The 27961-nt window shown below is 45.8% G+C and overlaps 1 protein-coding gene across 7 annotated transcripts in view; it reads right to left on the reverse strand.

Annotated features, from left to right (window-relative positions):
• Positions 1 to 2571: 2571 nt before the first annotated feature.
• Positions 2572 to 27961, reverse strand: part of CHN1 (chimerin 1) — an 82849-nt gene continuing 57459 nt past the window's right edge. For 6 of the 7 annotated variants that reach the window (XM_072341210.1, XM_072341215.1, XM_072341212.1 and 3 more), the window contains 7 exons: positions 26273 to 26350; positions 17149 to 17233; positions 7790 to 7963; positions 7020 to 7097; positions 5767 to 5904; positions 4703 to 4808; positions 2572 to 3504 (listed from right to left, as the gene is read on the reverse strand). In XM_072341210.1, coding sequence (XP_072197311.1) covers positions 3333 to 3504; positions 4703 to 4808; positions 5767 to 5904; positions 7020 to 7097; positions 7790 to 7963; positions 17149 to 17233; positions 26273 to 26350 — 831 coding nt within the window. In that variant the 3' untranslated portion in view covers positions 2572 to 3332. Of the gene's footprint in view, positions 3505 to 4702; positions 4809 to 5766; positions 5905 to 7019; positions 7098 to 7789; positions 7964 to 17148; positions 17234 to 26272; positions 26351 to 26948; positions 27259 to 27961 lie in introns of those variants that run through there. The other variant, XM_072341214.1, reaches the window with a different exon arrangement.

A 27961-nucleotide genomic window follows, 5' to 3' on the forward strand; every position in this document is an offset into this window, starting at 1 on the left:
AGGCTCATGCTTGTAACCGAGGAAGCAGAAAAACAGACACCATGCCCTCACCTGAGGAAACACTCTCAAATCCACAACTGAAGCATTAAAATAACAACAGCAAGGTGCTGGATTACAGCTGCAGCCAGTGCAGCTCTGTGGCCCAGCAGCCCGTTCAGGTGGAGTGGAGTGCCGAGGTTGTACAGGCTGTGATGTGGCACTTGGGAACATGGGTTAGTGGGCACGGTGGGGTGTGCTGCTGGTTGGACTAGATGATCTCAGTGGTCTTTTCCAACCATCATGATTCTGTGATTCTACAAGCAACGCAGGAGCAAATGCAGCCCAAGAAAAACTGGAACTGAAATAAAGAGCTCCAGCTGAATCAGTCCAAACAACAGCTATTTCTCAAATTAGCCTCATTTTGAAGTTCATCTCCCTGGCAGACCACAGCCACATCCATGCAGAGGTGTCACGGAGCACTGTGTTTTAAAGGCCTCAGCCCGTGCTCACACCTACCTGAACAGAGCCTGGGCAATGCCTGCAGCACCTACAGAGCCTGCCAGCCCACACTGCCTTCACCAAGACAGGGGAGCACCCTGCAGGGCTGCATGCTGCCCTTCCAGCAAACCACAGCAGGCTGCTCTCAGCCAGGACAAGGCTGGATGTTGAAGTTGCTCAGGACTGAAGGAGACTCAGGTGCAGGTGTCACAGCAGAACAGCTTTGTTCTTAATTAACACTATTAGCAAACCAACGTGACAGCTTAGGAGCAAGGCCAGATCCACTGCCAGCTCTGCAGATGGAATGAGAGACAGTGTGGCGGGGGGTTTCCTCCTGCCAGAAGGGGAGCATGAGGCCCCAGCACCCTACAGGCCCCCGGCTGCTTCCCCTGGCTGTGCTAAGCCCTGGGCTCAGTGAGCAATCCTTCCAGCAGGCCTTGCAGTACACCACCAAATGAATATTCATCCAAAAAATGCACCATGTTAATAGTTGGGGCAATCCTGTTTGCCTTACCGACACGGTTAGCAGGAAAGCATGGAAAAAGAGGCAACAGCTCTACGTTCTAATTGTAAAATTCATAGCAAGGAAGGGGGAAAAAAAAAATATCACAGACAACACAGGGCTTGGAAATGAATCCTGGCTGGCTGCCAAGCTCTTTTCTTTTTTTCCAAGTAATGTCTAATTGCCTCAGGAAACACATTCATCAAAGGGTCCCAGAAGCCCCAGAATCATTTTCCACAATCCACCGAGGCGGAGCAATACAGACCCGGGCAATACAAGGAGCTGCGTGCGTCCTTGAGACACAACGCTTACAGGAGGAATAGGAAAGGATACCAACCAAAAGCTCTTAAACTCCTTGAGCAGCTTACTGACATCACACTTGAGACAGCTCCACCAAGAACAAACAGCCCTCTGACCACAGAGCCAGTGATAGGAATTACAGCAGCTCGTGGATCCTGCTGTCAAACTGAAGCACAGGAGGTGGCATGAGGAGCGCTGTGCAGGAAGCAGGCCAGGCCAGCACACCAAGGCTCTGCAGCAGGTACCAGCACTCCTGGCCCCAGCTGCAGCAGCCAAGAGCCCAATGTCCCCACAGGAGCTGCTGCTGGCACATCCCTGCTCTCAGCATGGGCCAGAGCATGAGGAGCTCTTTCCTCACATGGCTTGCTCAGCAATCATTTTTACCCACAACGCATTTCCTAAACCTCCATGTTCATACATTACATAAGCTTTCCAGGTCTGATCTGCAGTTGCTAAGCAGTAATTTTGCATGACCAAAAAAGCAATCCAGGATTGCTAGGTTCGCTTAATGTTTTTTTTTTTTTTCCCTTGTCCCAGTGTAATTGTAGCTGTAACACAAACACCGCAGAATGCCCATCTGCAGGGAAAACCAGGCTGAGGACAGAGCAAGTACACCAGAACTGCTTTCTAGGAGCCTTTACTTCCCCCTTTGGCACTGCAGGGAGCAGAAGCTTGGTATGGCACAAACCCATATGCAGTACACTTTCCATCCTGCCAGGCAATGTTCCCCAACAATTCCAGTATTTAATTTTTCTGACACAGCAATCCCCTGCCTCGATCACTTTGTAAGAATTAACTTCATCTTGCTTTATCTTCTCTGAAAGACTTGCTTTCCCCCAGGCACCACTCAGGTCCCCTGACCACCCCTTCTCCATCATAACTCCATCCCCTGCTCACTGCTGCTCCCAGCTGTCCTCTCTGCCTTGCTCAGTGCCACTGGGGCAGCTCCAACATGGCTGCACAGATGTCAGCCATAGGCACGTCCTGCAGCAGTGGGAACCCTCAGGTTAACTCAACAGCAACAGAGAACTCTGTAGGAGCCTCTGTCAAACCCCTCCACCAGCACTCCCAATGCACTTACCTGTGTGCACGCCAGCTTCACCTTCTTCATTCCAGGAGAGCAGCTTCCTGCCCTCCCCTCCCTTTCTGCCTGGGCACAGAGGTGTGTGTGATGCAGGAAGGCAGCTGAAAGCTCACAGAAGTGAGCAGCTGGTTGAAGTCCCAAGTAGCCTCACCTGGCTGCTCTCCTTTGGAGCAGGTAGCAGAGGTAAGTAAAGAGAAATAACTTGGCGTTAGAGTTCTAAAGGCAAAATTTAATAAATTAATATATGCATGCCAGATAAAAATACAAAATGACAATTGAAATAGCAATAATAATAAAGGAACACTGCTCAGCATTGCAGATTTTGCTGCAACCACCATAAACATCATGGAGAATTACTTAAAAAAGTACACGCTTTGTTTCTGTTAAAAACAAATTACTATATGATGAAAAAACCTGAAGGAAACCCAAGAAGAAATCAGCCAGAACAGTGGCAGAGAATGATATGAAATGCCAATAAGCTGCCAGAGGCTCCATTTCACGTAAGTCGGCCTTCTTTTTAGTATCGGAAACCAATTACATAGAACATAAAAGCAAATTCACAACAGGTTTACACTGAGAAACATGCTGAATTACAACCACAAACTATCCAGAACAAAGATGCCGCACCAGGTCCGTTGTTTTCTTCATGGAATGATTCTCACCAGAGCAGGGAGAACAGGGAGCAGATCATGCAATAGCTGCAGGCTTCTCGTGTTTTATTTTCACATGATAAACAGCCAGGATTACTAGTACTGGAAAGTATGTGTTAACCTTTTTCAACATCAGCTGAATGGCACTACAGAAATGACAAAGAGTTCCTTCATTTTTATCCTGAATACATCGAAAGCTCTAGCAAATATGGAATTCAGCGACAAGAGCCATTAAATTACTTTAAAATATTCCTTCATCCATAGAACGCCGTCGCTTCCTATTTTTTTTTTAAATTTTATTACAAAACCCCCAAAATATTCAAAATAAAATGTCTTCATTTTTTATAAGCATCTCCACCACAAGTCTCTGATAACGGATGTCGTTCAACGCAGCCATCGCATCCAGTTCTGGTGCTCTCATAAGGGTTGGTCCGAACACGATGCCCAGGTTCTCTGCACTCATGAGGTTTTCCTTTTCATGAAGCGTTACTCTGTAAGACAGGACAGGGATTTTCACCCACGGTGCAAATAATGACCACACAGCCTTAAAAAGCACCAGGAATGGCTTCTCGGATCTGATGCATTAAGTGCAACTTTAAAAGTAAGTGCATTTCGTCACCCTGCTACTTTATCTTTCACCTATGCCACAAATACAACGTGCTACATCAACCAGCTAACTGGAGCAGCAACTGCAACTCCTGAGCGAGGTAAGGAAAAAACCATCTTCACACGTCACAAGCAGGTGGGTCTTTTATTTTGGTTCATGCCTCTGTTCTAAAACTTCCACTTGAAATGTCACTGGAATAAATGAATAAATGGGCAAGTCAGGCAGAAGCCCTGTAGCTGCACCCTGCCTGAGGCCCTCTGCAGAGTCAATGTACTTCTACTTGTTCAAGAACTATAAAATGAAAACAAAAGAGCTTAAAATCAAGTCATATTTTTCCTTAAGAAAGGGAATAATTCTTATACATCGACAAAGTTCATGTTATTAATGAAACCAAAATGCCGCATTCATTTTTTCTCCCCTACTTTCCAGAAACAAACGGGACCTGTTCTGTTGTATTGCACTGTCAGTCTCTCTCAGGCAATTTTGAAGCCTACTGACCAGATTCCACCTGAGGGCTGCGGAGGAACCTCACACAGAATTGATGTTCCCATAGTTTTGAGAAGGTGGCACCTGGCATGAGGTCTATGCTGGCAAACCTCACCAGGCCAAGTAACTCTGTGCCTAACGGGTGTCAGCTCAAGCCCTGTACGTGCCCCCTTTTTAGCATGTCAAGGATGATCAGGATAGATGAGACTTTGCAGAAAAAGACTCCAATCCATAAGCACTGAAGTGTATTAGTTTCTTGCCCTGGCAGTAACTTACTACTTTAAGAGATACTAAAGGCTTCTTTTTCAACCATAAATATTCGCTGCAACTTTTAACAATTGCACAGATTTGTCAGGCAGGTGACTTACCTGCTTCAAAGCAACAGCCTTCTTTTGACTTACATCCTTCAAATACTTTGTGACTGCTTTAAGTGGGGGTAAAAAACCAGCGCTTGGGAGATAGACTGCACAGCAATGAATACTCTCCACCACAGCCAGCCTCAAGGAACAACTTCAAATTCACAGAACTTGGTGTGCTTTGCCCAGACTTTCCTAAATGTCCTGATGTGGACTCTGCTTTGCAAACAGTCTACCTACCTCTTCAAATGTGCCATGAGATACCTCAGTGTTTCACAGTGTGCAGGCGGCAGCAGTTTCAGCGCCTCGTGGAGAATTTCCAGCTGTTCATCTGGATCGGTGGTTTCTGAAACACAGATGTTCACGATCACCACACGCATGGCCAGAACTTACGCACAGCAGGATAGGAATGGTGGCCCGCAGGAGAACAGGACCTCACAGCTCTCTTGGCCTATTCATTTACGGGACCTATCCAACCTTCAGCGTGGAAGATTTGCTCGTCCGAAGCTCAGAGCACAGTCAGGATCTGATTGTTTTGGACAAAGAAAGCTACCCCCAAATTGTGCTCCACTAAAGGATTCCACGTAGCCTACTAAAAAGAATTCCCCTTGCAGACCTTGATGACTGGACTAGTTTTTCACAAATAATCCACAGGTGCAGCCCTGGAACAGCAGGAGCTACTGGGAACTTTGCCATCAGCTTCTCTGGCTGCCTCCATTCTGCTTGGAAAGAGTCTTCTCCAGAGTGGTGGCAAGCCCAGCATCCGGCCCTTCCCTTCTTCCCACAGCAATCTCACGCCTCCCCAAGTGGGCCTACTAAATGCCAGAGATGGCTCACACAGCTGGGATGCAGGCAGTGATGCTCCGGCTGGGCTTAGCGCCCTGCTTGCAGACTCATCACCTGCGAAACTAGCCTTGATGGTGGCCTTATGGTGAGCACTCATCAGCCTGTAGAAACAAATGGCTTCTTATTTTTAAGCATTTTCATAAATCAATCTTTCTAGCAAGACAAAAGAAGACTTTAAATATCCCTGTCAAGTACTGGGAACTCACATAACACATGCAAAGTGATGGAATCCATGATGCTTAAGGGAAGGGAAGCATAGCTGGTAACAAAGGGGAAGACAAATGTGCCCATGATCATGTAACACCACACAATTGTGTTGTAATGTGCAGCACACACCTACTCCTGCAATCCTTCCTAAATAGGGCATGCAGAGGAAGTTTCACAGGGACAGCCATTAAATCAATGGGCAAGTCATGCACAGAAAGGAGAAGAAAAGGAGGAGAATACATTATACATACTTGCGGACTCTATAAACTTTGGGTAGGCATCATATGTGATGAGTGGAATTGGCAAATCCCTGAAGTACAGTTTAAGTGCACCAGTGATAATATTGATATCTTCATACATATTCACAGAAATATCAGCCTTCTCCCCATCTGCGTGGAGAAGGCAAAGAAATTAAACCTCGGAAATATAAACAGATGTAAAACAGCGTTCAAAAGGAAACCAGCATCTTGCTTAAGTGAATATTATTAAACCGGACAAAACTACAGCATTTGGATTCATAAGCAAAACCTCGTGTTACTGGGCTGTGAAGTTCGTCATTTCACAGTTGAGACTTTTACACAGAAACTTATTGTTTCTTCACTTAAAATGACCAAAAAAAAAAAAAAAAGAAGCCACTTTGAGCACAATGTTGTGGAAACGTGTGGAAGCGGAGCTATTTCTGTACACACTGCACTGCCAAACAACACGTTTGTCAGCACTGCATGAGAAAGTAGGGGAAAGTCTGAGAAAAAAAAGCAAATGAAGCCATCTTTATCCACAGACTCCCTGTTTCCTATGAAAAACATGTGTTCACCATTTAGCTACAGCACACTACCTACTCCTGACCGCAGCGGACATGGATCCAAAACTTGGCTTCTGCAGCACATCCCCACCCTGCTAAGGCTGCAGAGGAGGCAGATGCTGTGCAAATAGGTCCAGCTCTCCACTGAAGTAAGAGGGAGAGTTTACAGAATGGATTTTGGCCTTGATTTTACTGGGACAGAGGTACTGCAGCTGGAAAGCCTTTCACTGTCCTACTGCCTTTTGTCAGAGATAAGAGTTTGCTCTCGCTGACTTCCTTTTGAGTGTAATAATTCAAACTAAGTTTGCATGATTGTATTTATCTTATTATTTTGGAGCTTTCATCCAGAAAGACGCATTTAAATTGCACAGCCCTCTTAAGGGTTCATCACGTGCCTTGTCCCTCCACCCTCACCCTGCTGAACACAGTTTTACTTGCAAACCAGGGCACTAGTTTAGAAAGCTTTATCATTTCTTATATAGGTGGTCAGTGAAGCACAGATACTGATGGAAGAAGAGCAGATTCAGTAATAAAGACTGAAGAGAATCTGATGTGCTTTTCTGACGGAGCAGACCCCGCTGCCCTTCTGCCAGCACAGCCCCCCACTCCCTCTGACTGCTGGCACAGCAGAGCATGAGGCAGGAGAGGGCTACACAGAAAGGCTGTGTCTATTTAATACGGCAGCACAAGGGAAGAACATACCTCTGTCAAATGCCATTTTGACATCTTCAATAAGATCACTAAATCCTGAAACTCTGTACAGTCCTTCGGAATTAAGACCTGCAGGGAACATTTCAACAAGATTAAAATCAGTATTAATTTCACAGCTTCCTTCCACCCACTCCTTTCTTTGCCAGGTTCTTCATTTAAGGAAAGAAAAGCAGACCAGTTAACGGCCTGATCAGGCTTTTCTTTCAGAATGAAATCTTAGCAGGCTAAGATTTTAACCCTGCCCTTTTAACCCTGACCCTTGCTTCAGCTGCTTCCTTATATCAGCACTTAAAGAAACATATTAAGCCAATTACAGCAGATTTAAAAGTAACCAAGATAAACATATGAGATGTTCTATCATCATTTCAGAGTGAAAATAAATATTCTAATTGTAGAAAAGGGTATCTGTGGACTGTGGGAACTAGCAAGAGGAATCACGTCCTCTCTAACTGGCTTTGATTCTGGCACATTCACTTGATTTTTTATTAAAAATATTACTGGAAAGACAGGTGCCAATATGTAACAACCAAGTAGTAGTTGTCCATTAAGCAGGTTCTAGCAAAATCTATAGAATTATAAATGTGTATGAACCATGAAATAATACGAAGTATAATATTAACAGTGTAGGGTAAGTGGCAGTCATAAAACGTCTTGTGCAAATCTGTTTTGAGCAATCATACGCTCAGCAGAAACCCAGATGACCCAGATCAATCTAAACGGATTATCAGTAAAGCAATGAGAGCCCATTAACTACGCCTTACCTCGGGATTCAATCTCCCTAATGCACATGTCTACCACCATGGGTCTTTTAGTGAAGTGCGCTTTGACTAGCGTGGTAAGGTCACAGCTGTACACTTTTTTGACGTGCTTCAGGTCTGGCTTGCAGTCATTTGGGACCATCTTGGAACACTGCTTGTGCACATTTAAACCACAATCTGAGGGAAAAAACAAAGGACAATTAGGCTGGTGTTTGGTGAAGATGGATCCTGAGGTCAGGGCTGCCGAGCACACGAGGACCCTGACCAGATCCTGCAGCTACAGCTTCTGCAAAGCCACAGGCTGGGTGTGCAGCTGTGCTGGCAGTCACCAGAACAGTTCTATTCACTTTAGAAGTTACTTTGGGAGGATGTTCCATTTACCTACTTATTCATTTGTTCTTTAATTCCTTTATTTTTAAGCATAAACAAACTGCTGCACAGCAGAAGGGAGACTTAGCCTAAGTGAAGTTCAGCTGAAATCAGACTATGGAAAAGTGTTTGTTCTGCTCAAAACCACACAGAACATACTAACCAGGGTTTGGGAAAAAACCACAATCATACAGGAAACCAACACTGATTATATAGCACAGTCACTTTCCAGCTAAGCACAGGCCGCTACTTCTACCAGCGGCGGTGCCCAGCCAGCAGCCAGTGCCCTGAGATCACTGCAAGTTCTCCAGTTCTGCAATGGAGACTTGCAGGCATTTGGGAGGGAGCAGCAGCCAGCAAGAAATGTGGCACTGTGCAGTCAGGGCCACATGCAAGCTGCAGCTGGTATTCACTGAGCTCCAAGCCCTGCCCATGTCTCCGTGTGGTTCTGCTGCTGTGCCCAGCTCACTGTGCTTCCACAGCAGTGGAATGAAGGGATGTGGACACCTGAAACATCAACAGCTTTCTGCATAGACTCCCCTTGGATTCTGCCAGCAGTTTATTCACATTACTGCAAAGAACCTTGAAGCACATCAGCCAGTGGGCTGAGGGAGGCTCTGCCAGGGCTTTAAATACCACTCCAATACTCCATTTCAACGAAGCTCTGACAAATCAGGCCCCTCAAGGCTATAAATAGGGAGCCCAAACTCCTTGGAAACATGTGACCCGAATCCTGCAGTGTAATCCTCAGTGCTTCAGCTCTATAATGGAAAGGGGATGTTCCAGCTTTTTCTGGCATTGACATTTGTTGTCTGATTTTGGGAGTGCACCTCACCTTTTGGTGCAGGGTTTGAATGCTGTAATGTCAGGGTAAGCAATGGCTCCACTTTCAACAGCAAGGAGAAAACAAAATTCTGAGTAGTGCTAGCAAGACAGAACCATCCGCTCTGCTTCCAGAGCAAGGATCAGCAGTGGAGGCAAAACAACATGCAGCCAAGGAATGAGAGGCAATGCCTCTAATGCACACACGGAAGGGAAACATCCTGACATCCCACAGGAAATCTTAATTCTTGATTTCTCTCGTTTTGAAACCCCAAATTTGCAGTAGAAATAGTATTTATGACTGCAAATATCATGATCGTACGCAAATTGCTACGGCTGCCCCAAGGATCGCCTGTTCCAACAGGGTGAAAAGGTTGGAATATTAAAACATTTATCAGAAATGTCTGTCAAAACTGCTGTCTACAAGACTGGAATGGTTCCCTCTTACTCGTGAGGACTCACCAGTCATTTCCTGAGTGCAAATTAGCCACTTCACATAAACAGCAATACAGCTTAGAGTTATGTTTCTGGGAATCCAAGGCTAATTAAGTCTAAAATATATAAAAATAGAAAAACATGCTTCCAAGCATCTTATACTTGACTTAAAGCAATTATTGCATTCACTGAGCTCATCCTAATTGTATTTACATACAAGAAAGTTTTATTTCATTAACATATCTAATTTACAGAGATGTTTCCTATGTGAGAACCTCGCTTCTAAAAATAATTGTGTTATTGCTAATCCCACAGACTCAAATAGGCTTTGGATCTGACCTAATTAATGCCAGAATTACAACAGAAAAAGTCAACTTTCCTTCTATCTTTTGTTCTCCCTTTACACTTGACTGGATTTTACGTGCTGACCCACTGCTCAAGGGCTTACGAACACTCCTGAGAAACATTTAAGCCTAGAAATACTTCAGATACTGAATGCTTACAAAGCACACGAGCACTGCTTTCAGTAACACCATTGGGCTGTTCAGTATCTTTCTAACAGTCAAGGCTCTTTAGCTCTTACAATGAATGTAGGGGACTCACTCCCTTATTGACAGCAATGTCTACTTGGAAGAGACTTCAGTGTATTTGCAACAGAAAAAAATAATACCTGTTTCAACAGATGAGCTGAAACTCCCCGGTGTTCTATCGGGTGGATCCCCCTCCTGAGTTAATGGTCATGTCTCAGTCACTGGTCTCTGACCAAGCAGACAGCCAGAGTCACGCACGGCTGAAGGATGACCGTCTGTCTGTCTCGCTAACTCAGACAAGGTAGAAAGCACACAGCCAGAAGGTCAACCCTCTGCTCCACAGAGCTGTGTGCAACGTGCCAACCTTCTGCTCTAATGATATCCAGCTTACTTGTTAGTACTAAAAGACAGCACTTACACTGCAAATTGTGCATTATTAAATACATCTGCCCTCTGCTCTCACTGCAGATGCTTCACCAAGGCTTTGAAACCCATTATTTGAGAATCAACTAGAAAGAAACAGGAAAGCCTAAATCTGATTCTCTCTGTGCGCTTCTGCATGGTGAAACCTCAGGTGTGCCTGCCTTGTCTGCATGTATCTGCATCATCTGTTTGCGTTTGTTGAGTAAGACCAAGATTCTATTGATTTCACTCTTAAGGTCTATTTACTTCTACTAAAATAAATCCAGGGTAGCTAAGTTGGCAATAGCAGCTTTACTCCTGATCTGCTGCAAAACAACAAAGAATCTTATCTGTTTCTTACAAAGTTCATCAGTGCCTACCCACTGACCAGCAGCATGAATTGGAGAGGAGAGAAAGAAAAAGCCCCATAAGCATAATAAATGCCAATAAATCCTATAATAACACATGGCAGATATAAAATATGCACTCATGACCCCTGGCAGGTCAACTGGGAAACTTCCACTGTCTTCAGTTAATCAGAATTCCACCTTTACAGAGATCATTTCTCCCAACCCAAACCGTAAGTCATGCATGCCATTCCTTTTTATACTGCTAGCAAACTGTGACCACCTTTCAAATATACAGAACATGACCAAAAAAATGCTGCCATAAATTCAAGAGCACATAGGAAGTATGGGAACTTAGGAAAAAATGAAAGAGTCAGCTTTAGAAGTCAGCGATAAGCTACCCTGACTTTAATAGCATATTGATCTAGGAGCTCAGGTGGGCTGTGACATTGCTTCTGCAAGAGCTATTAAATCTAAAACCAGCCTGACAATACTTTCCCATGATGCCCAGAAAAAGGTTTTGTATTGTTCAAGAAACAGCTTATAATGATGTTAGTCCACTGGGCTGAATGGACAAATAAGATGTTCAGATTAACGCATGAGCACAACCAAAAGATATACTTACTGTAATACTGCCCCATGAGCACACATCACACATATTTGCAGAGCCTAAAATATACTGAGCTGTCACTTTTTGTTATTGAGCTGATTTGATTTTAGTCAGTTTTAGACTTCCTTTGGTTTGATATACTGGGTAACATGGCTGCTGATAGTGCTCCTCTGGAATATACCATATGCTACATACATCATTCTAATTACATTTTTGAATTACCCCTAAGAAAAATTCACGTATTTGGTCACTCTGACAAGCAGCTTTACAAGCCCAAGGGTAGATGTATCTTACCTGCAAAAAGCCTGCAAGACTCACTAGAGATGGACAGTAAGGGTGGGAGAGGTGGCACAGCACGATGCCTTGCACAGGTCCACTCACTGCAGTACCCGATGGCCGTGGCCGCACCACCAGCTGCAGGAAGCTACCTGAGTGCAAGTGATGGGTTCTACTCATGCACAAATCATTGGTGTCGTTACTCTTGCAAGGGTGAAAAGGCTGGAAAGGAATTTGCCCTCATCAATCAGTCATGAGCTAGTAGCTTTCCTTTAATATTTTAGAGCTCTTTTTGGAGTAAGAAAACAATGTTTTCTATTCCCTCAGACCCAGTGTGTGTGAACAAGCATGTAAGAGGCCTAGAGGCACTACGAGCTGCACTCTGTGCTTCCAAGCACAGTGCACATGGAACAGGGCTGCGCTACAAAGCTCTGCCCTCCGCAGCAGGGCTGCCTCAACCAGCAGTCAACCTGTCCGCTGTGTTGCACTGCCTCACACATGCCATTTGTCAACCTGCAACACACATCTGGGGACAGCCTTTCTCCCACCAGAGTCTGAAGCAACGTCACTGCAAAATTGCTTTCAGACATACATATCAGATCCCTGAAACATGCTAGCAGTCATACCACTATATGGTGCATGATAGGGTACATTATTCTTTAGGAAGCAAGTTCGAGAGGGCAACTGGTTACTTGGCAACACATTTTCCTAATACTACAGAAAAAGCTTGGCTGATGAAATAGAATAAGAAAAAAAGTCTCTCAAACTAAGCCAATCTCCCCTCACCCCAATCAAACAAACACGGATGCCTGTGCTGCAAAAACTGATCACAAAACAGAGGTGAGATGTTCCTTCTAGAGAATACATTTGGTGGAGGAGGTTGGATTTTTATGGAAGTTCTGAAAGATCACAGGCAATTTGGTCAAAAACTTCCCTGGCTGTGGGCCACGACACCTGCCTACCTCCTCGACAGCTTCCCTGCTGGGCCACTGGCTTGCTCAAGGCTCCTGGGTCTGCGTGGGCTTGGAGATAAAGCCATTTTTAGGACTTAAAGAGTTTCAGCTTCCCCATGGGAACAGCTTCCCCATGGGAACGGCTCTGAGGCTAGGCTCTGCTGCCTGATTAGCATTTCAAAACGTTACAGCTAGCTCCTCAAAGGAACACCACCAGATCCTGTGCATCTCCTCCAGCAGCACCACCACCTGCATGAGGTGGGCAGAGGCTGCACTCCAAAGAGCCTCCTTCCCACAGCCCCTGGCCCCGAACTCTGCCTCTTGGAGCTCCACTTTGCTCTTGGTTCTGGTTTTGGCCTCTGCGCAGTCAAGGAATCCAGCAGAACCCGGATGCACATCTCAACTCTGGATGTGCTTTCAAGGAACAAGTGTGGGCAGAGTGGGAGTTTATCATGCCTAAGGCACGCCAGCTACCCTGAGAGTAGGCAATATGAAGGACATAACAGGGCAGCTTCCCTGCCCTTCCCTTTGCTGAGTTACACTGCAAGTGAATCAACTGTTTTTCTAGCCACAAAAAGCACGATCACTGTGCCTGCACAACTGCTGCCTGAGGACGGGCAGCCTCCTTTGGGGTCTCCTTCATTGTCCACACCAGTGGGGTAAAGGAGGATTGTCCACCAAAAGGGATTTAGCAGCAAGGCAAAACAATTGCTCAGCCTGCATCAGCTGCTTGTCCCTGCAGTGATGGGCCAGTTGCAAGTTTACTTCAGTCAGCTCTTCAGAAAGACGCCACCTACTCCAAGGAAAGCAGAAGACAGGTAGCTGCTCCACGGGTGGCAGGCTAAGACAGCCCAGAGAAAGCCTAGCTAATTGATGATCTTATACCAGCTTGTTTTAAAAAAACTGCTGATTAAATCACTTATTAAGAACAATAAGCAAAAGGGTATGGAGGAAGGAGCTGATTACACAGTGCCTTGAACACTTCTGATGGGACAGCACACATGCAGCCCTTGACAAGTCTGCTGGTCTACGAACGTGCTTGGAAGTACACCAATACAGCAGTAATGCCTTTCTTTAGGCTCTGACAACACACCAGCCTCCACCAATACTTCTGGGTTTTACATGTTTATACCATTCACAAAATAAACTCCCTACTGCTTATCTGAAAATTTTCTTTAGATATTGTTCCAGGTTCTCTTTTGAACACATTCCGGGCAACAGGATGAGCACAGTAACCACAAGGAGGCTTACACAGGAGAAATATAATTAAGAACACATTTTTAAAGCTTTTGTACTGGGTTTGGAGCTGAAGATAATCTCAAGCCTTCATTAGCTTCTGCTGAGCTTCGATGTTTACACAAACTGCTGGCATTATAATTTCAAACACTTCTTCAGTTATTTCTACTTATGGCAAAAGCCCAAAGGAAAGCATGCTGGAGATGGAGCGCGACATCAGAAAACGCAGACTCCTTGCATACAGATGAGCCTTCAGCTCAATAGAACTTTAAGGGCCTGTGGCTAGGATGCAAAAATTGAAATCATGACCCTCTGAGACAGTAGGGTTGATGCCCGTGGTAAGGATTCACTCTAAACAAGCAAACCTTTCTTTCAAGAAGCTGAGGAAATAAAGATAACATTTTAGAGAATAAAGTTTAAGGAAAAAGGATACGTCTGCAGCAGAAGTCAGACTAAGTCCACCAATTCATTTTCTACAGGATCCAAAACCTGGACATGACCCTGACTCTTAATTTTGGAACATAAAATCTTCCTGTGTTTTGTTATATGCATTAATCCCAAAACATTCATAGTCGAGACAGGAACCAGCACCTTACTTCAGCTGATAACCACAGCTCATGGCAGGGATGGTTACCTCTGCTCTTACCGGAAGGGAAAAGACATCTGCAATAAAGCATGACCTTGGATGAGCCATGCAGAGCCACCTCCCAGAGGCTAAGAATACCAAGCAGTGCCTGAAAAGGCACAGAATGCACTCAAGGTTGTATTTTGGCTGAGGAGGACACAGTCATGCTGGCCTGAAACAAAGCCTGAGCCAGGGCAGTTCAGGTTGCTAAGGCATCCTCACTGGTTGCTATGGCACGTGTACAGTTGCAAGTGTTTGGTTCTGGTCTATTATTTTTCAAAGGATTGGCTTGTTTGCGTAACAAAAGCTAATCCATCAGCCATTACAAATAAGCTCCGCTTTTTCCTCCGGCTCCTCCTCTTCTCAAATGGATGACATTTATCTCTGTTGTCTGGTCTTGGACTGTCCCACATGCCTACTGCAGCATGTTTTTGTGCAGGAATGGTTGAGTGTAGCCCATGCAGTAATCCCTTTATATTTGTTAAACTTATCACTTCTGTACAGCCAACAGATTCCTCTTGAGATGTGCAACTGTCTGCTATAAAAAGCAAATGCTTTAAAAATATAGAATTACATATGATCAATGCAGTTTTGCTCATAGGTATTTCCAATACATACACCACAAAATTACATACACCACAAAACACATTTTGTGGATTTCCCTGGAGTGGCATCAAAACCCATCTGAATGCAAGTGGGCTGCCTCCTGCTATAAGCTGTAATTTTTCTCTGAAGCCCAAACCTATTCTGGAAAGTAATGGCCTTGTGTAGTTCCCCATGTATGTGCCTCATTGTTTCCACATTAAAACAGCTCAGTTCAGAACAAAACAATTACTTTGTTGTCATTTTTTTTTTTTAAACTGATACTCATGCACACACTGCCAAAGCAGCGGCACTTTGGCCCGGGCTATGCTGGCAGTGTTGGCTCTCCAGGCCATTTGAATTCAAAGGCATCTCCACACAGGAGATTCAGCCTGTGCTCAAAGTGTGTTTGCCCCTCAGTGGCTGTAGGGCTGGCTGAGCGGTACCAGGACCACCTCTCCCACATCAGCCACCCCCAGCCAGAGAGCGTGGTTGTACAACGTGAGATTTTAAACTACGGAAAAGGTCGTCAAAGGTGCTGAAAGATACCAACACCAGCATGAAATCTTACACAAGACAGAAAGCCCTAATTATAGTTTCTGAAACGATGAAATCATCTAATACACATATGTTCCTCTAGAATGTCATGGAGGAAAAAAGAAGGCAAGCAGTACTTATTACCATCCCCATAAGGAGGAAAGAACACCACTCCTCAGAACTTTTTAGTGTGTAAAACCAGAGAACCAGCTCCATCGTACTTACACTTCAAAAATCATCACAAACACTTCAGGTTTAATTATAACAACCATATTGTTAATTTCACACTGCCATGGAGCACTGTGAGCCTTCAGCTTGAAAAGCCTAGTGTGTTTCTCCTCCAAACCAAAACTTTGCACTCTACCTTGGATGCGAAAGGAAGATGGCACACTGACAGGCTCATACGAGGGCAAAAAATAAACACCTTATTCAGAAAATGACTCAAGAACAAAATGATGTTCCCTCTTTCTCTTCTAGCACTGCGCATACATCCTGTGTGACATGAGAAACACTGAGAAGCTGTAAGAGTCTTAACGCAATATTGAAGGATGCGACTGTAAATAAATACTCAGAAGGGGGGAATACCAAGAAAGGAAAACATTTTTGCCCAACCACTTCTTAAGTCAGCACTGTTCTCCGGACAGCACTGATCTGCTGCTAATGACAGAACATTGGCTTTCAAATAAATCTGGGGGAAGGATTTTAAAATATTTCAATCCCATTTGTCCATTAATTAATTTAGATTTTATTTTTGGAGTTCTGTGCTAAAGAGCTCTGTTATTTGCTTTAGACAGGATTTCAGAAAGCTTTAAAAAAGCAGCTTTCTTAAATTAGCTCGAAAATTCAGTTTCCAGGGCAACATATGCAGGTCTTTATACATCAACATTTCTTTGCACCACTCATATAAATGTGGCTGCTAGAATGTCATAAGACACTTTTAAATTCAGTAAACTATTCTGATCACTTTGATCCTTTTTTGCCTTTGATAAAAGCTGACTGTCCTTTCTTTTCAGAAGAGTCACATCCATAAAATTGCTAAAGCGTTTTACTTTGGAGAGGCTTAGCCCCAGAAATGCCTGCAGTGACAGCCACGTGTGTAACACATTTATATCAGCACCTGCACGCTTATGCAACGTGTTTGTTCGCATCCCTTATTCACCATCTTCTTTCTTACTATTGCATTCAGTTTGCAGGCCCAGGACATGACTTAGGGCACTCTGGGAGTCCACTGCACTAGACAGAAAACAAACACAAATGTCCATTTCACAACTGGAATGTGAAATTTGCTGCTTGCCCACCCTGCATACAAAGATTCTCAGAGTCTCTGACACCTATCGGTAAATGTAATGCATTATTAAAGGAGATAAGGTAAAGAACACGTCTACCTATTTTCTGCCCCATTCTGAAAGGAAAATTAATCAAAAAACCCCAATAACTAGTGACATTTCCCCCACAAGCACTTAAGAGGTGCTCTGCTGTTACCAACACGAGGACTCCAACATTAGGAGTGCGTCTCCTTGGATTTCAGCAGGGGTCACATCTCACCCTTGCCACATGGGTGTACGGTGAAACATGCTGCAAATAAAACAGTGACAGCAATGGGGGTGACTCAGGCAAAGGAAGGGGAATGAGCATTACCTGCACACTTGACTCCCTGAGCAATGAGGCCCCACATAAAGTTGGCGCAGTACTCACACCAGTGCGGACCCCTGAACGTGTGCACCTGGAAGACAGCAGCAGAAAGGAAAATTACAGAGAGTAACTCACCTGTTTCACAGACATCAAAAGCAGTGTCTCTCAACAAGGCAGAACTCCTCTTCTTAGAAGGCACTGCTTGCATTCACTAGAAGTTTCTCTTTACCACTGCAGGAGAGGAAGAAAGAAACATCCAAACGACTGAACAGCCGAGGGGCCTGCAGTGCTGTGGGAAGGTGTTGCCCATCCTGAACCACCTGGAGCAGCATGACCGGGGTTGGGGTCTGCTCTCACTCTGTGCTGCTGCAGGACAAGCAATGGTGGTGCTCCTATCCTGCCTGCTGGCACCTCTCGATCAGTGCAGAATGGCATTGAGTGCACCTCCACGAGGGATGTACAGGGTGATGAGTGCTGCAGCAGCCCTGGGTGGAAAGCATCCCGCCTGGCAAAGCACCAATGCTGCACAGACATCCCGGGAACATCCTTTCCAGTTCAAAACAGCTCTGAAAGGAAATTAGTTCTCTTCACGCTAATGCTACATATTGGTAATCTCAATGAGTCTACTAGGTGAAAACAAGACCCAGGAAGAAATTCAAAGCCAGGGAAGAAAAAGCCAATGCTGTTTTCAGTCCTGGCTCACGCGTGAGCTGCAAATCCTGCAGACACCACAAATTGGCTTGGGTTTTATTCTGATAAAGCAACTGCTATAGGAGACCATGGGATGCTTTGCAGAGACAACCATGGCTTCCTTAGCCAGTGTGCAAGAGAGTGCATATCTTGCAAGAAAACTGTGATTATAAAGTGATTAAATACAGTGAAATACAACAAACATTCTTGAGGCTGAACTCAGTCAGTTCTCCAGAGCCACTTGGCACAGAGCACACCCTGCACCAGGTGCACCCAGCAGCTGGACCCCAAGTGTAAGGTCGTGTTTTAGCTGCAGACCTCCCTGCACTTGTTGCCTGCCAAGCTGTGGCAGCAAGCAGGTTGGTGCAGTGCTCTGGAGAGCTGCTCTCCTAATCCCCAGGGCACATGGTGGCTCCCAGCCCTGCTCACCCTGAGCATCTCCAGAAGCAGTGCAGAGTGTGGGGTGTTGGGGGGCCCCAGCCCAGCAGCTCAGTGCCACCCTCACCAACTCTGGAGGTACAACTGTTCCCTTCTCACAGCTCCGACTGACCCCAGTGAAGCACATGATGACAAGACAGCAGCTGCAATCTCTATTTTCTTGTTCCCTCCCCACACAAAGAGATTTTTCACACCTTCTCCATGAGAAACCTGTGCTACCCACGCCCTCTTGGCTTTCCTCCTCAGCTCCCTACTTTTTTGCAGGTCTTTGGCAGCCTTCCCTTCTCAGAATAAGCACATTCTAATCTTAAGCAAAATGCTGTGCTTTAACATCTGCAGGGCTAACAACTTGTGTGGGAAACAAAACCTGCCTTGCAGTCACCAGCAAGGGCTGGGCTCAGATGGCCTGTCCCTTTGACAGCAGCTGCTGTGACGCAGAAGCAACTCAAAACAGTAGGGATATGGCAGGCTCCCCTGCTCCCCTCTTTCCTACCAGCACAGTGTGCCATCATTCCCTTCATGAGTTTGGATGGAGACCGGCATTTGCCCTTCAGGATCATTGTCCTGGGATCACTGTTCTCGCCCCACACAGCCAGGCTCCATCCAAACTCCGTAATGCCTTGCTGCAACATTTCCTTAGGAAATTACCTTCTCAGGTGAACATTTGTCCCAAGCCTGCTTAGCTTTACCTTGTCCCATTCAAATTACTTCCTTATTCATTATTCTGAATTCAAAATTAGAACAAATTAAAAGCTACAGGTGGGTTTTTCTATTTTCTGTAATGCTGTCTCTTGCCTTGACCTTCCTCTTACACGTCAGGGGAGGTTCCCTGGCAACATTAACTAGGGGCCCTCTGGCCCACAATACCCTTCAACCCCGGTGTATGTGACCCTGCAGGACCAGCCCTGACACCTCTTTGGGGGTCTGTAAGCACTACAGCCTTTGCACAGAGCCCAGTGGTGCCAGAATGTTCACCTCCTGCTGCCACAGAGTGGAAGTGGAGGTCCAGCCTTGCACAGGCTGAATGCACAGACTGCTGGAAAGGAAATCAGAGGCAGTAAACAATGCCAGAAAACAATGAGAAGTGGTCTTCCGAGGCCAGAATGGCCCTCCAACTGCTTCACACTGCAGAGCAGGGCCAGGCAGCACACTTGAGAGGAACGTTTGCATCCTGTTAGTTACTAGCAAGAGGGCCAGCACCTGCAAACAATATCGAGTCTATTGCATGACCCTTTAATATAGCATTCTGACTTTTACGTTCAATTCCCCATTCTAAAAACCTGCCAAGTGACTTGCTTATTTCAAAACTAAAACACGTCTGTCCAGAAAACTTTGTGACAACACACCCAGCAGAATCCCAGAGATCCTGACTTAAATTATAAGGTGTGTCTTTCCCCTTATAAAAACAGCACGTGCCGTAAGCAGATGTTTTATAGAATATGAAAGTACAAAACTATCAAGTTGGGCTTTGTACATCCAAAATCTTTCATTCGCACTCCCATCCCAAAAATCCTCTTCTCTCCCTCTTTCCACAAGATTTCAAATGCGAGTTTAAAAGAAAAATCTAATTCTAGATCATTTTAAAGGAAAATACCTACTTCTAAACTGTGCTGAAACCCAATTATTAGGCTGCCCTGCAAGTCTAAAGGTAACAGGGGAACCGCACATTGGCATTTCTATTTTGAACTCTCCTACAGCAGCAGCAAGGTATTAAAAAAAAAAAAAGGACTGTGATCTTCAGTGCCTTTTTGGGTTTGAAAGACAGTTCCTTACACGCCGGGAAAAATATCTTACCTCTGGTGATTAGTGACTGTGTATGTTATAGAATAACAGTTGGGGTGCTATTGGCATTTAATTAAAACACTGCTTATGAAAAGAGGCAAACTTAAGCAAATGAAAAAATTATCTGGTGACTGACAACAGCCTATACCGCAAGCTGGGAGCTCCTCAAGCAGATCTCTGATAATTCTCAAGCTCTACAAAAGTCACTGCTGAAGTTACCTATGTACTGCATCAACCCACTTACTTCTAATGCTTCTTGCTTTTACTGGGCACTTCTTTGGCTATTATCTGAGAACCAGGAATGAGCCAGCAGATAATTAGCATTCAAAACTGGGGGACTTGCATTATATAACTTGTCAAGGCAGCGAGAGAATATCAGCAAAGTGCTTTGGAAATGTGACATGCAAGAACATGATGGATCTGTGCAGCTTTAGCAGGGCAGAAAGCAAGGCTGGATCTGACAAACTACATATACATAAAATAAACACCGAATTCAGAAAACAGTCTCTCTGACAGCACACAACAAACTCATCCCTGTTACAGGCTACTACGGTCTCCCTGGATTACAGCTCCATCAGGACCCATGCTCCAAATAGAGCAGCGTAGCCTCATCCATAGCCTTCCATATCGAGCAGTTGGCAAGAAGAATGGGATTTGGAAAATCCAGGTAAGACTGTCTGTGTTGGGATGAAAGATAGAGACTAGAGAAAGGATGAAAAAAATGTTGCATCTTTACCTTCTTCCAGAGCCCTCTGTTTTGGATGGCCCTGTTGGTTCTTGGGGGAGACCGAGCTGGCTGGCTGGGGGTTGAGTGATGACACACTCTAGGGACCTGTGCTGCATGGTGCTCCCAAGGTGCAGTTCTGCTGGCTATAGCAATGTCTTTCAGACAAACGCCTAAGGATGATGGGACGCTGCTGATGAAGCCTGTCAGCTCAGTAGTCCTTGCTGATTTGCAGTTCCATCAACTGAATTCTGCCTGTTGGGACTCTACCAAGCTTTTAATTGGATACAGGAGACATTGTAAGTCTCAATTAAAACAATAATTCAGCCTGTATTATTAATGTCTGAGTCCTCAGTCACAGCTGACTTCATCAGGCACTGGACGTACCCACACTGGCACCAAGTAGGCATGCCCTCTGTATGCACCCCAGGTACAGACAGAGGATGCCTGGACATGAAGGGCATGGAAAAGAGATCAGTGAGAAAAAAAAATGACCTCAACTATTGGTTTGGCCAATGCTTCAAGTCAGTGTCTGCATACACTAACAATTGGCAGGCCCTCTGAAATGAGGGTCTCAGTCATTCCAAATATTACAGAACATGACTTTCCTACTGTGAGGCAAACGTTGCTGCTGCTTAGTAATCTCAGAAACAAGAAGACTGCCATGACAACACACACAGCGCAGCTGTAAGATAACTCACTATCACGTGAAGGTATAGCAGAAATGAGCGTAATGAGAACACTGCAGCAAACCACCAAAAGCAGAGCTGACTGCCTAACCCAGCTGTGGTGCTACACACATGGAGCCTGCATGGGATCAGGCCAACAGCTTCATCCAGCAGCTCCAGAGAAGGGGGCCTTGGTTCAGAGCATCAAGTATAAATAGCATGGCTATGGGCAGTGGGCACAGACATCAAAGCTGAGCAGGCAGCCCTTCCTCCCAGTCCTCGCTCACCCAGAGCCTGAAGCACTGTCATGTCGTGTTGACTTCCTGGTTTGTGCAGATCGTGTCAGCATAAATGAGAACAACTGGAAAATGGGGTTAGGTTCTGCTCTAAGAGAGACAAGGCAACAAATGGCAGAGAGAATGGTAGGTTGTGTGCCGTTTGCCTTGTAAATGCAATGAAACTGATCACCTTCCTTACAGAATGGAACAGCACATGGGTTTTTTTTAAATCGATATCTAGAGACTGGAACGCTACCCATTTCATTCCAGGCCTATGTTACTTAACACCCATGTCTATACACAAGATTCAGAAACCATAGGTGAAAACTGAATAAAATCTTCATAGTTGAAACAGTAGGTATATACACATGCCATATACACTCCATATAATGACATAAACGTTAATACAAAACCTCAACAGATCCCTAAAGAAGTGATTTTGCACGGATGCTACATTTAATTTAGAGGCAAAAACGTTGATGAGAGCAGAAGCAGTGCTCCCTGCCCTGGAGGCCCCAGTCCCTGCAGAGTGTTTCTGAGCCCTGCCATTCATGGGCTGCTTTGCTCCTGTGGTCGTGCATATGGGAGACCCACAAGATCTACAGCTAATGACTTAGAAAGCTACCAGCAAGGTGGGATGGAACTACAGCTGAAATACAGATATAGAAAAAGAAAAAAAGAGCCAACCCAAAACAGAGGCAGATCTTGAATTCAGGGATTAGCATTCGGAAAGCAGAGAGGGTTAAATAATACTGCACTATTGGGCATCTGCTTTAGAAAAGACAAGGCTTTAAACAAAACAAAACAAAAAAGTTAAAAAGAAATATGAAATAAATACCATAAGAGGAAAAAACTAAATTCATCCATGCCTAAAAGCTTTTCTGGCTTGAACTGCTGTATAATACACCACGGGTTTCAGAAGCAGCTACATACAACTGACAAGATCTCCTCAGATGTTTTGTGGAGGATTTTCTCCAGTTTTGCTCTCCAGATATTGTCACTGCCTTTGAACATGTTTTTCCCAAGTTCCAGGAGCCCAAAAGAAACCTCGCATTTCCAGAGGCTTTCTTATCTCTGAGTACGCGCAGAGGCTCTCTCCAGGGACTGTGCTATAGCAGCGCCCAGCTCTCCTTCTGAATATTCATTTGAGCACAGTGACTCATCTGAAGATGTTTTGAAAAATCTTCTCATTGCCAGGGCTGGACTCCATCAAAAGCAGCACTCTCTTTTTGGTGGGGACCAACCGACGCACCCCAAATCGGCATCTGCCCCACTTTTTGGAAGATCAGAAATAGAAATGAGTTCATGTCAGAAGACACATAAAAATGGCTTTGCTCAATGCAGTACAGGTTTGTTACGGTTTCAGGTCTTCTTGCAGCATTTCTTCTGCATTTTCCACCTGCTGGCTGCCAGCGTTTAGGCACGGCCCCAGGAGCAGCTCACTAGAACAATGCGATTTGGCACAGAAGTGATTTGTTATGGCTTTTTACACCAGCAAACACCTAGCACAGATGCAATTACACAGGTAAAATCTGGGCCAGGGCAGCGCATTTGTTTCAAACAAATGACTCTTGTTAGTACCAGCAGTCTGTCTATTAAAGCGATGTTTGAGTCCCTCCATATTGGCAAGGTCCCTCCAGCAGACACCAGTCCTCACTGAGCCCACTTCTCACACGTGTATGGGCTGCTCTGCCTCCATTCCAAAGGGGTCTCCCTCAGGAGGCTGCTTCAGCATGGAGTGATGAACTGTAACAAGACTGACCTAGCAGCGTGGCTTAAGCAACAGTGGAAAAAAACCTCTGTTCTCTGGAAAGTTGGTTGAAAGGGAGTTGTGTTCTGAATGCACACTGATCTAACATGCAGCCTTAAAAGTGTTATTTACTGTAATTAATTTGAATGTGCTGCCTTGGGCACTAGTGACTAAGGAACAGTGCGGCAGTATCAATACTGCACAGAAAACAGTCTTCTGGAGACATACGTATTTTAATGAAGAGCAAAAAAAGAATGAAGACAACATGCTAGGGAACATGGTGCATGGAAATGTGGTGCTCGGCCCGGCTCTGATGGGCACAGATGCCTTCTAGCTTCTGCAGATCATGAGACATCTGAGCCTGGGGCTGTCAGCAGGTACAAAACTCCTGCAAGTGCCATCACAGTCAGAGGTGACTGAAGGAATACGCACAGGCAGCCAAGGGAGCACAACGCCCTAATCCCAGATCTGCTCCTGGGTGCCTGCTGCCATCTCCTCTGCTCTATGAAACCAGCACTAGCTGCTGCACATTCACCATTCCCCATTCCTCCTCCCTCCACTGAGATGCCATAGCACCTCCAGCGTAAGAGGATCTCTAAGAGTTCATCCTTTCTTTGATTGATCAACGTGACTGGTCCAAGCAGCAGCTGGACAAAGGGTCAGGTCTTGTACTGCCTCGTGCCTGCAATGCCAAGAGAACGTGGGCTGTGGGGGTGCAGAGCAGTGTCCTTCTTGCTGCAGGGCCTTGGGGACAGCAGTTGCTTCTGGTCAGCTGAGCCCTACGCCTTCATTTTGTTTCTTGTTTCAAATGCCTACCAGCAAGGAGAGGCCCAGAAAGAATTTTGGGCTGATATTTTCCTTCCTTCTGCACATATTCTGCTCGACAGGCAACCTTGGGCACTCACTGAGGCTCTATAGAGGGTGACATCTTTACATACCGAAATAAAATTTGGACAGATGTGAAGAACAATAAAGCAAAGAAGCACACAAGCCACTCATTTGAAATCCAAAACACAATCATCATGAAGGGCTTGCAGTTATTCCTTACAGAAAGAAGAGGAGCCATGCTTAGCAGCATACCCTCAGTGCGCTGCTGCACACCCCTCCAGGTGAGCGCATTTTGTTCTGCTCTTCTATAGCAAAGTTACCTGTGCAAGCTGACTGCATCTCACTGACCTGAGAAACCAGCTGCTGTTAAAGGTAAATTCTCCAACCAGCTGTACACATAAAAGGAACTACAGCACGACTGTTATGAAGAAAGCAACCTGTGTGGGCAGCCTGTGCTCTGCCTGTGACACTGGATCAGACATGCAGCTTGTTTCAGAACAAGAGCTGGAAAATTCACAGCTACACAACCATTCAAAAACAGCTTCAGGGTAAAACCAAACAAACACAAAAAAACACAAAATAACTAAACCCAAATGAATGAAAAATCAAATTATCAGGTTATTTTCAAAGCAGCTGTGTTTCAGACTGTTAAAGAAAAGCAGCTGAGGAACAGAGACGTCTACAAAACTAAATACGTATTACCCTACATAGGCTGTGGTATATGGGAAACCACTGCCTGCTGGCTTCTGCAGGAACCATCTTTAGACTCTAAGGAACAAATGAAAGTTGCACGATGCCTCAGATCTCTAGGACAACTCAGGGTCTTGCAGGGAAAAAAAACCAACAAACCAAAGGCTCTGCATTTAACTGACTGGCAGCAGGGTTAGACCATACCGAGAGCTCATATTAAATGCTGTTTTCATATAGCGTTTTGTTTTCAAATTTGTGCTTCAGTGAATAAGTCCAACTAAACATCCTGATTGTGCACAGCTTCCAATTCTTGTCATCATCTGAAGTGAAAAGCCAGAAGGAAGTAGATAAAATCCAATGGCCTGGAGATAAATATGCATACATGCACATGTGCACATCATACATGCACACGTGTGTGATGGGAATTAAAACTGAGAATCTGAGATAATGAAAAGATTCCTGATTAATTAAATCATCAGACACCTATGTGACATTAATGGCTTTCCCTTCTCCTAAAGTTGATAAAAGCAAAAGTTATAGAGGGTAAAAATTCATTAAGATGACAATATGGGCTCCATGTCCTGTCTGTAAGTTCATACTGACTGCTGCAGGTATTTGGAACGACACCAATTCACTCAGCCTTACAAACCAGGACCGCACATGATCTGACTGCCAAAGGTTGAGGAACTGAACCTTTATCGGACACTTATTACAGGCAGGCACAAAACATGCATGTGCTGCAGTAACAAGTCTTAATATAAGTACATAAGGCATTTGTTGTTTGCTTTTTTAAAGCACAACAGCAAGAAGTGATATCGAAGGCCAGACAGATTTGGTTACGCCACAAGGTAGTTGCCCATGTCAGCAGCCCCCATGTAAGCCACGCTCCTCTTGTTGTGCTCAGTTCGTTAACATGAAGAGAAACAGAGACCATCTGCTCCGTCCAGATGCAGCAGAACATGGTTCTTACCTCCAAAGCTATTTACCAGCGACAAACTGAGATCTGATTAATCCTCTAATCAGATGTAAACGACTTTTTAGCATCACATCACCATAAGTAAAACTGAACTACAGTGATATGAATGGAAAGAAAAGTTGGCAGGTTTCAACACTGCTATCATCTCCCAGTACTGAACAAGCGTAAATGGAACAGATAACCTGGATGTGATACACAGTATCAAACACACACACACACACTTGCGCGCTGCAACACTGCAGCAATTCCAAGTGAAACACAACCCCCACGGTACCTGTAAAAGGAATAAGCAGCGGAATTTCTTACCTTGAAGTTATGAATCTTCTCATATTTGGGAACATGCTCGTTTTCTTTCAGCGTCGCTCTTCTGACAAGCGATGTCAGCTGCGAATAAGCAAAGAGTTTCAGAGGTTGCCAGATCGTCACCGAGGACTTCTGCGCGCCCAGCTTCATCCCCAGGGCCGCTATCAGCAGATCGGGCTGGCGGCCCTCTCGCTTGGAGTTGCGCACCGCCGATCTATTAGCTCTGTGCCCCGGCCACGACTCTTTGGACGGCATTTTGGAACTGACGGGAGGAGAGCCGGCCGCGCCGCCGCCTGTCAGGCTCGCTCTGACGGCGCCGGGAGGGGCATGGCAGCGGCGGCCCGCTGTGGGCACGGCTAGCTCTGCGGGACGCGGCGCTGCGGGGGGCTCCGCGCCGGCATAGCGACACCGGCCCGCAGCTCTCCCTCCGCCGGCGGCCGCGGCTGCGGGGCGCTCCCGTCGCCCCGCGTAGGGCAGAGCCGTGCGGCCGGCACCGCCCCGCGCCCCCGCCCCGTAGCCAATGGGGCCCGGCGGGGCGCGGCTGTACCGGCGGGACGGGGCTGAGCCGGTACCGCTGCGTGGGCGCTGGGGGCACGGGAGCTCGGTGGTGCTCGGCCCTATTCTTCTACAGTCACTTTTGTCAATGATATTGACGTAAGCGGGTGCTCGTCAAACTCACGTCAGGTAACGACCTCTGCTTCCAGCGGGTCGCGAGCACAGCTGCCACCTGAAGCTCAGCCCGTGCCCCCTCCCACCGCAGGCCTACGACCCCATTTACACTCCTGCAGGACTTCCAGAACACCGACGGAGTCCCACCGCACTGGCACCCACAGCTGGACCTGCTGTGCATTCCTGAACAGCTCTCATCCAGGCAGCAGGACCACACTGCTGGTCTTACAGCAGCGACCCAAACCACGGGGTGTCCGTGACCACCGTGTCCCCTACACATGCAGGCACCACACAGACCCTTCCGTATGACAGCCTGCCTGGGGAAGACAGCCCTTACTGCTCTGCACGGGGTGCAGCACTGCAGCCACTCTCCCTCCTGCAGCAGAGGTATTTTTATCTCTCATGACTCAGTAACAACCAAAGACAAGCGCAGTTTGTCGCAGGCTTCTGGATGGAAATGGTGTGTTGCAGCTGGATCGCTGTGTCACCGTGCAGCTCAGTTCTGCAGGTATTACTGGCCATGAGCCCTCAGCAATCTCATGCACAGCAACCGCTACCCTGCCCCTGGGCTTTAATTACCCGCAGAGGGGCAAGCTGCAGAGACCGAAGTTCAACATACCACAGAATCACTTGATCTTTAAGGATCCCTCCCCATCTAGTCCAACTCCCCTGCAATGAACAGGGACATCTGCAGCTCGATCAGGTTGCTCAGAGCCTAGTCCTTATCTGCTTCACCAACCACTAATCTGCATTGCAAGTAAGCTGCTAATAATCCAGACCCTGGCCAAACATAGAACAAAACTGCTCATACACAGCGCCTTGGGAGCACCTCAACATGAGCAGGAGGCTGCATAATCTCCCTACCAAGTGGCAATCTTTCAGTAGCTACCTCAGTCTGCATAGCTTGCTTTTAACCACTCACGCCCACTGCAGGTAGATAGATGTGCTTCTCTCACATTCTTCCACACATCCTTCTGATATGTGTCATATAGCAGTAGCAGACAAAGAAAAATGAAAAGAGCA

This window comes from Excalfactoria chinensis, chromosome 7, assembly GCF_039878825.1.
Source record: "Excalfactoria chinensis isolate bCotChi1 chromosome 7, bCotChi1.hap2, whole genome shotgun sequence".
Taxonomy (NCBI): Eukaryota; Metazoa; Chordata; class Aves; order Galliformes; family Phasianidae; genus Excalfactoria; species Excalfactoria chinensis.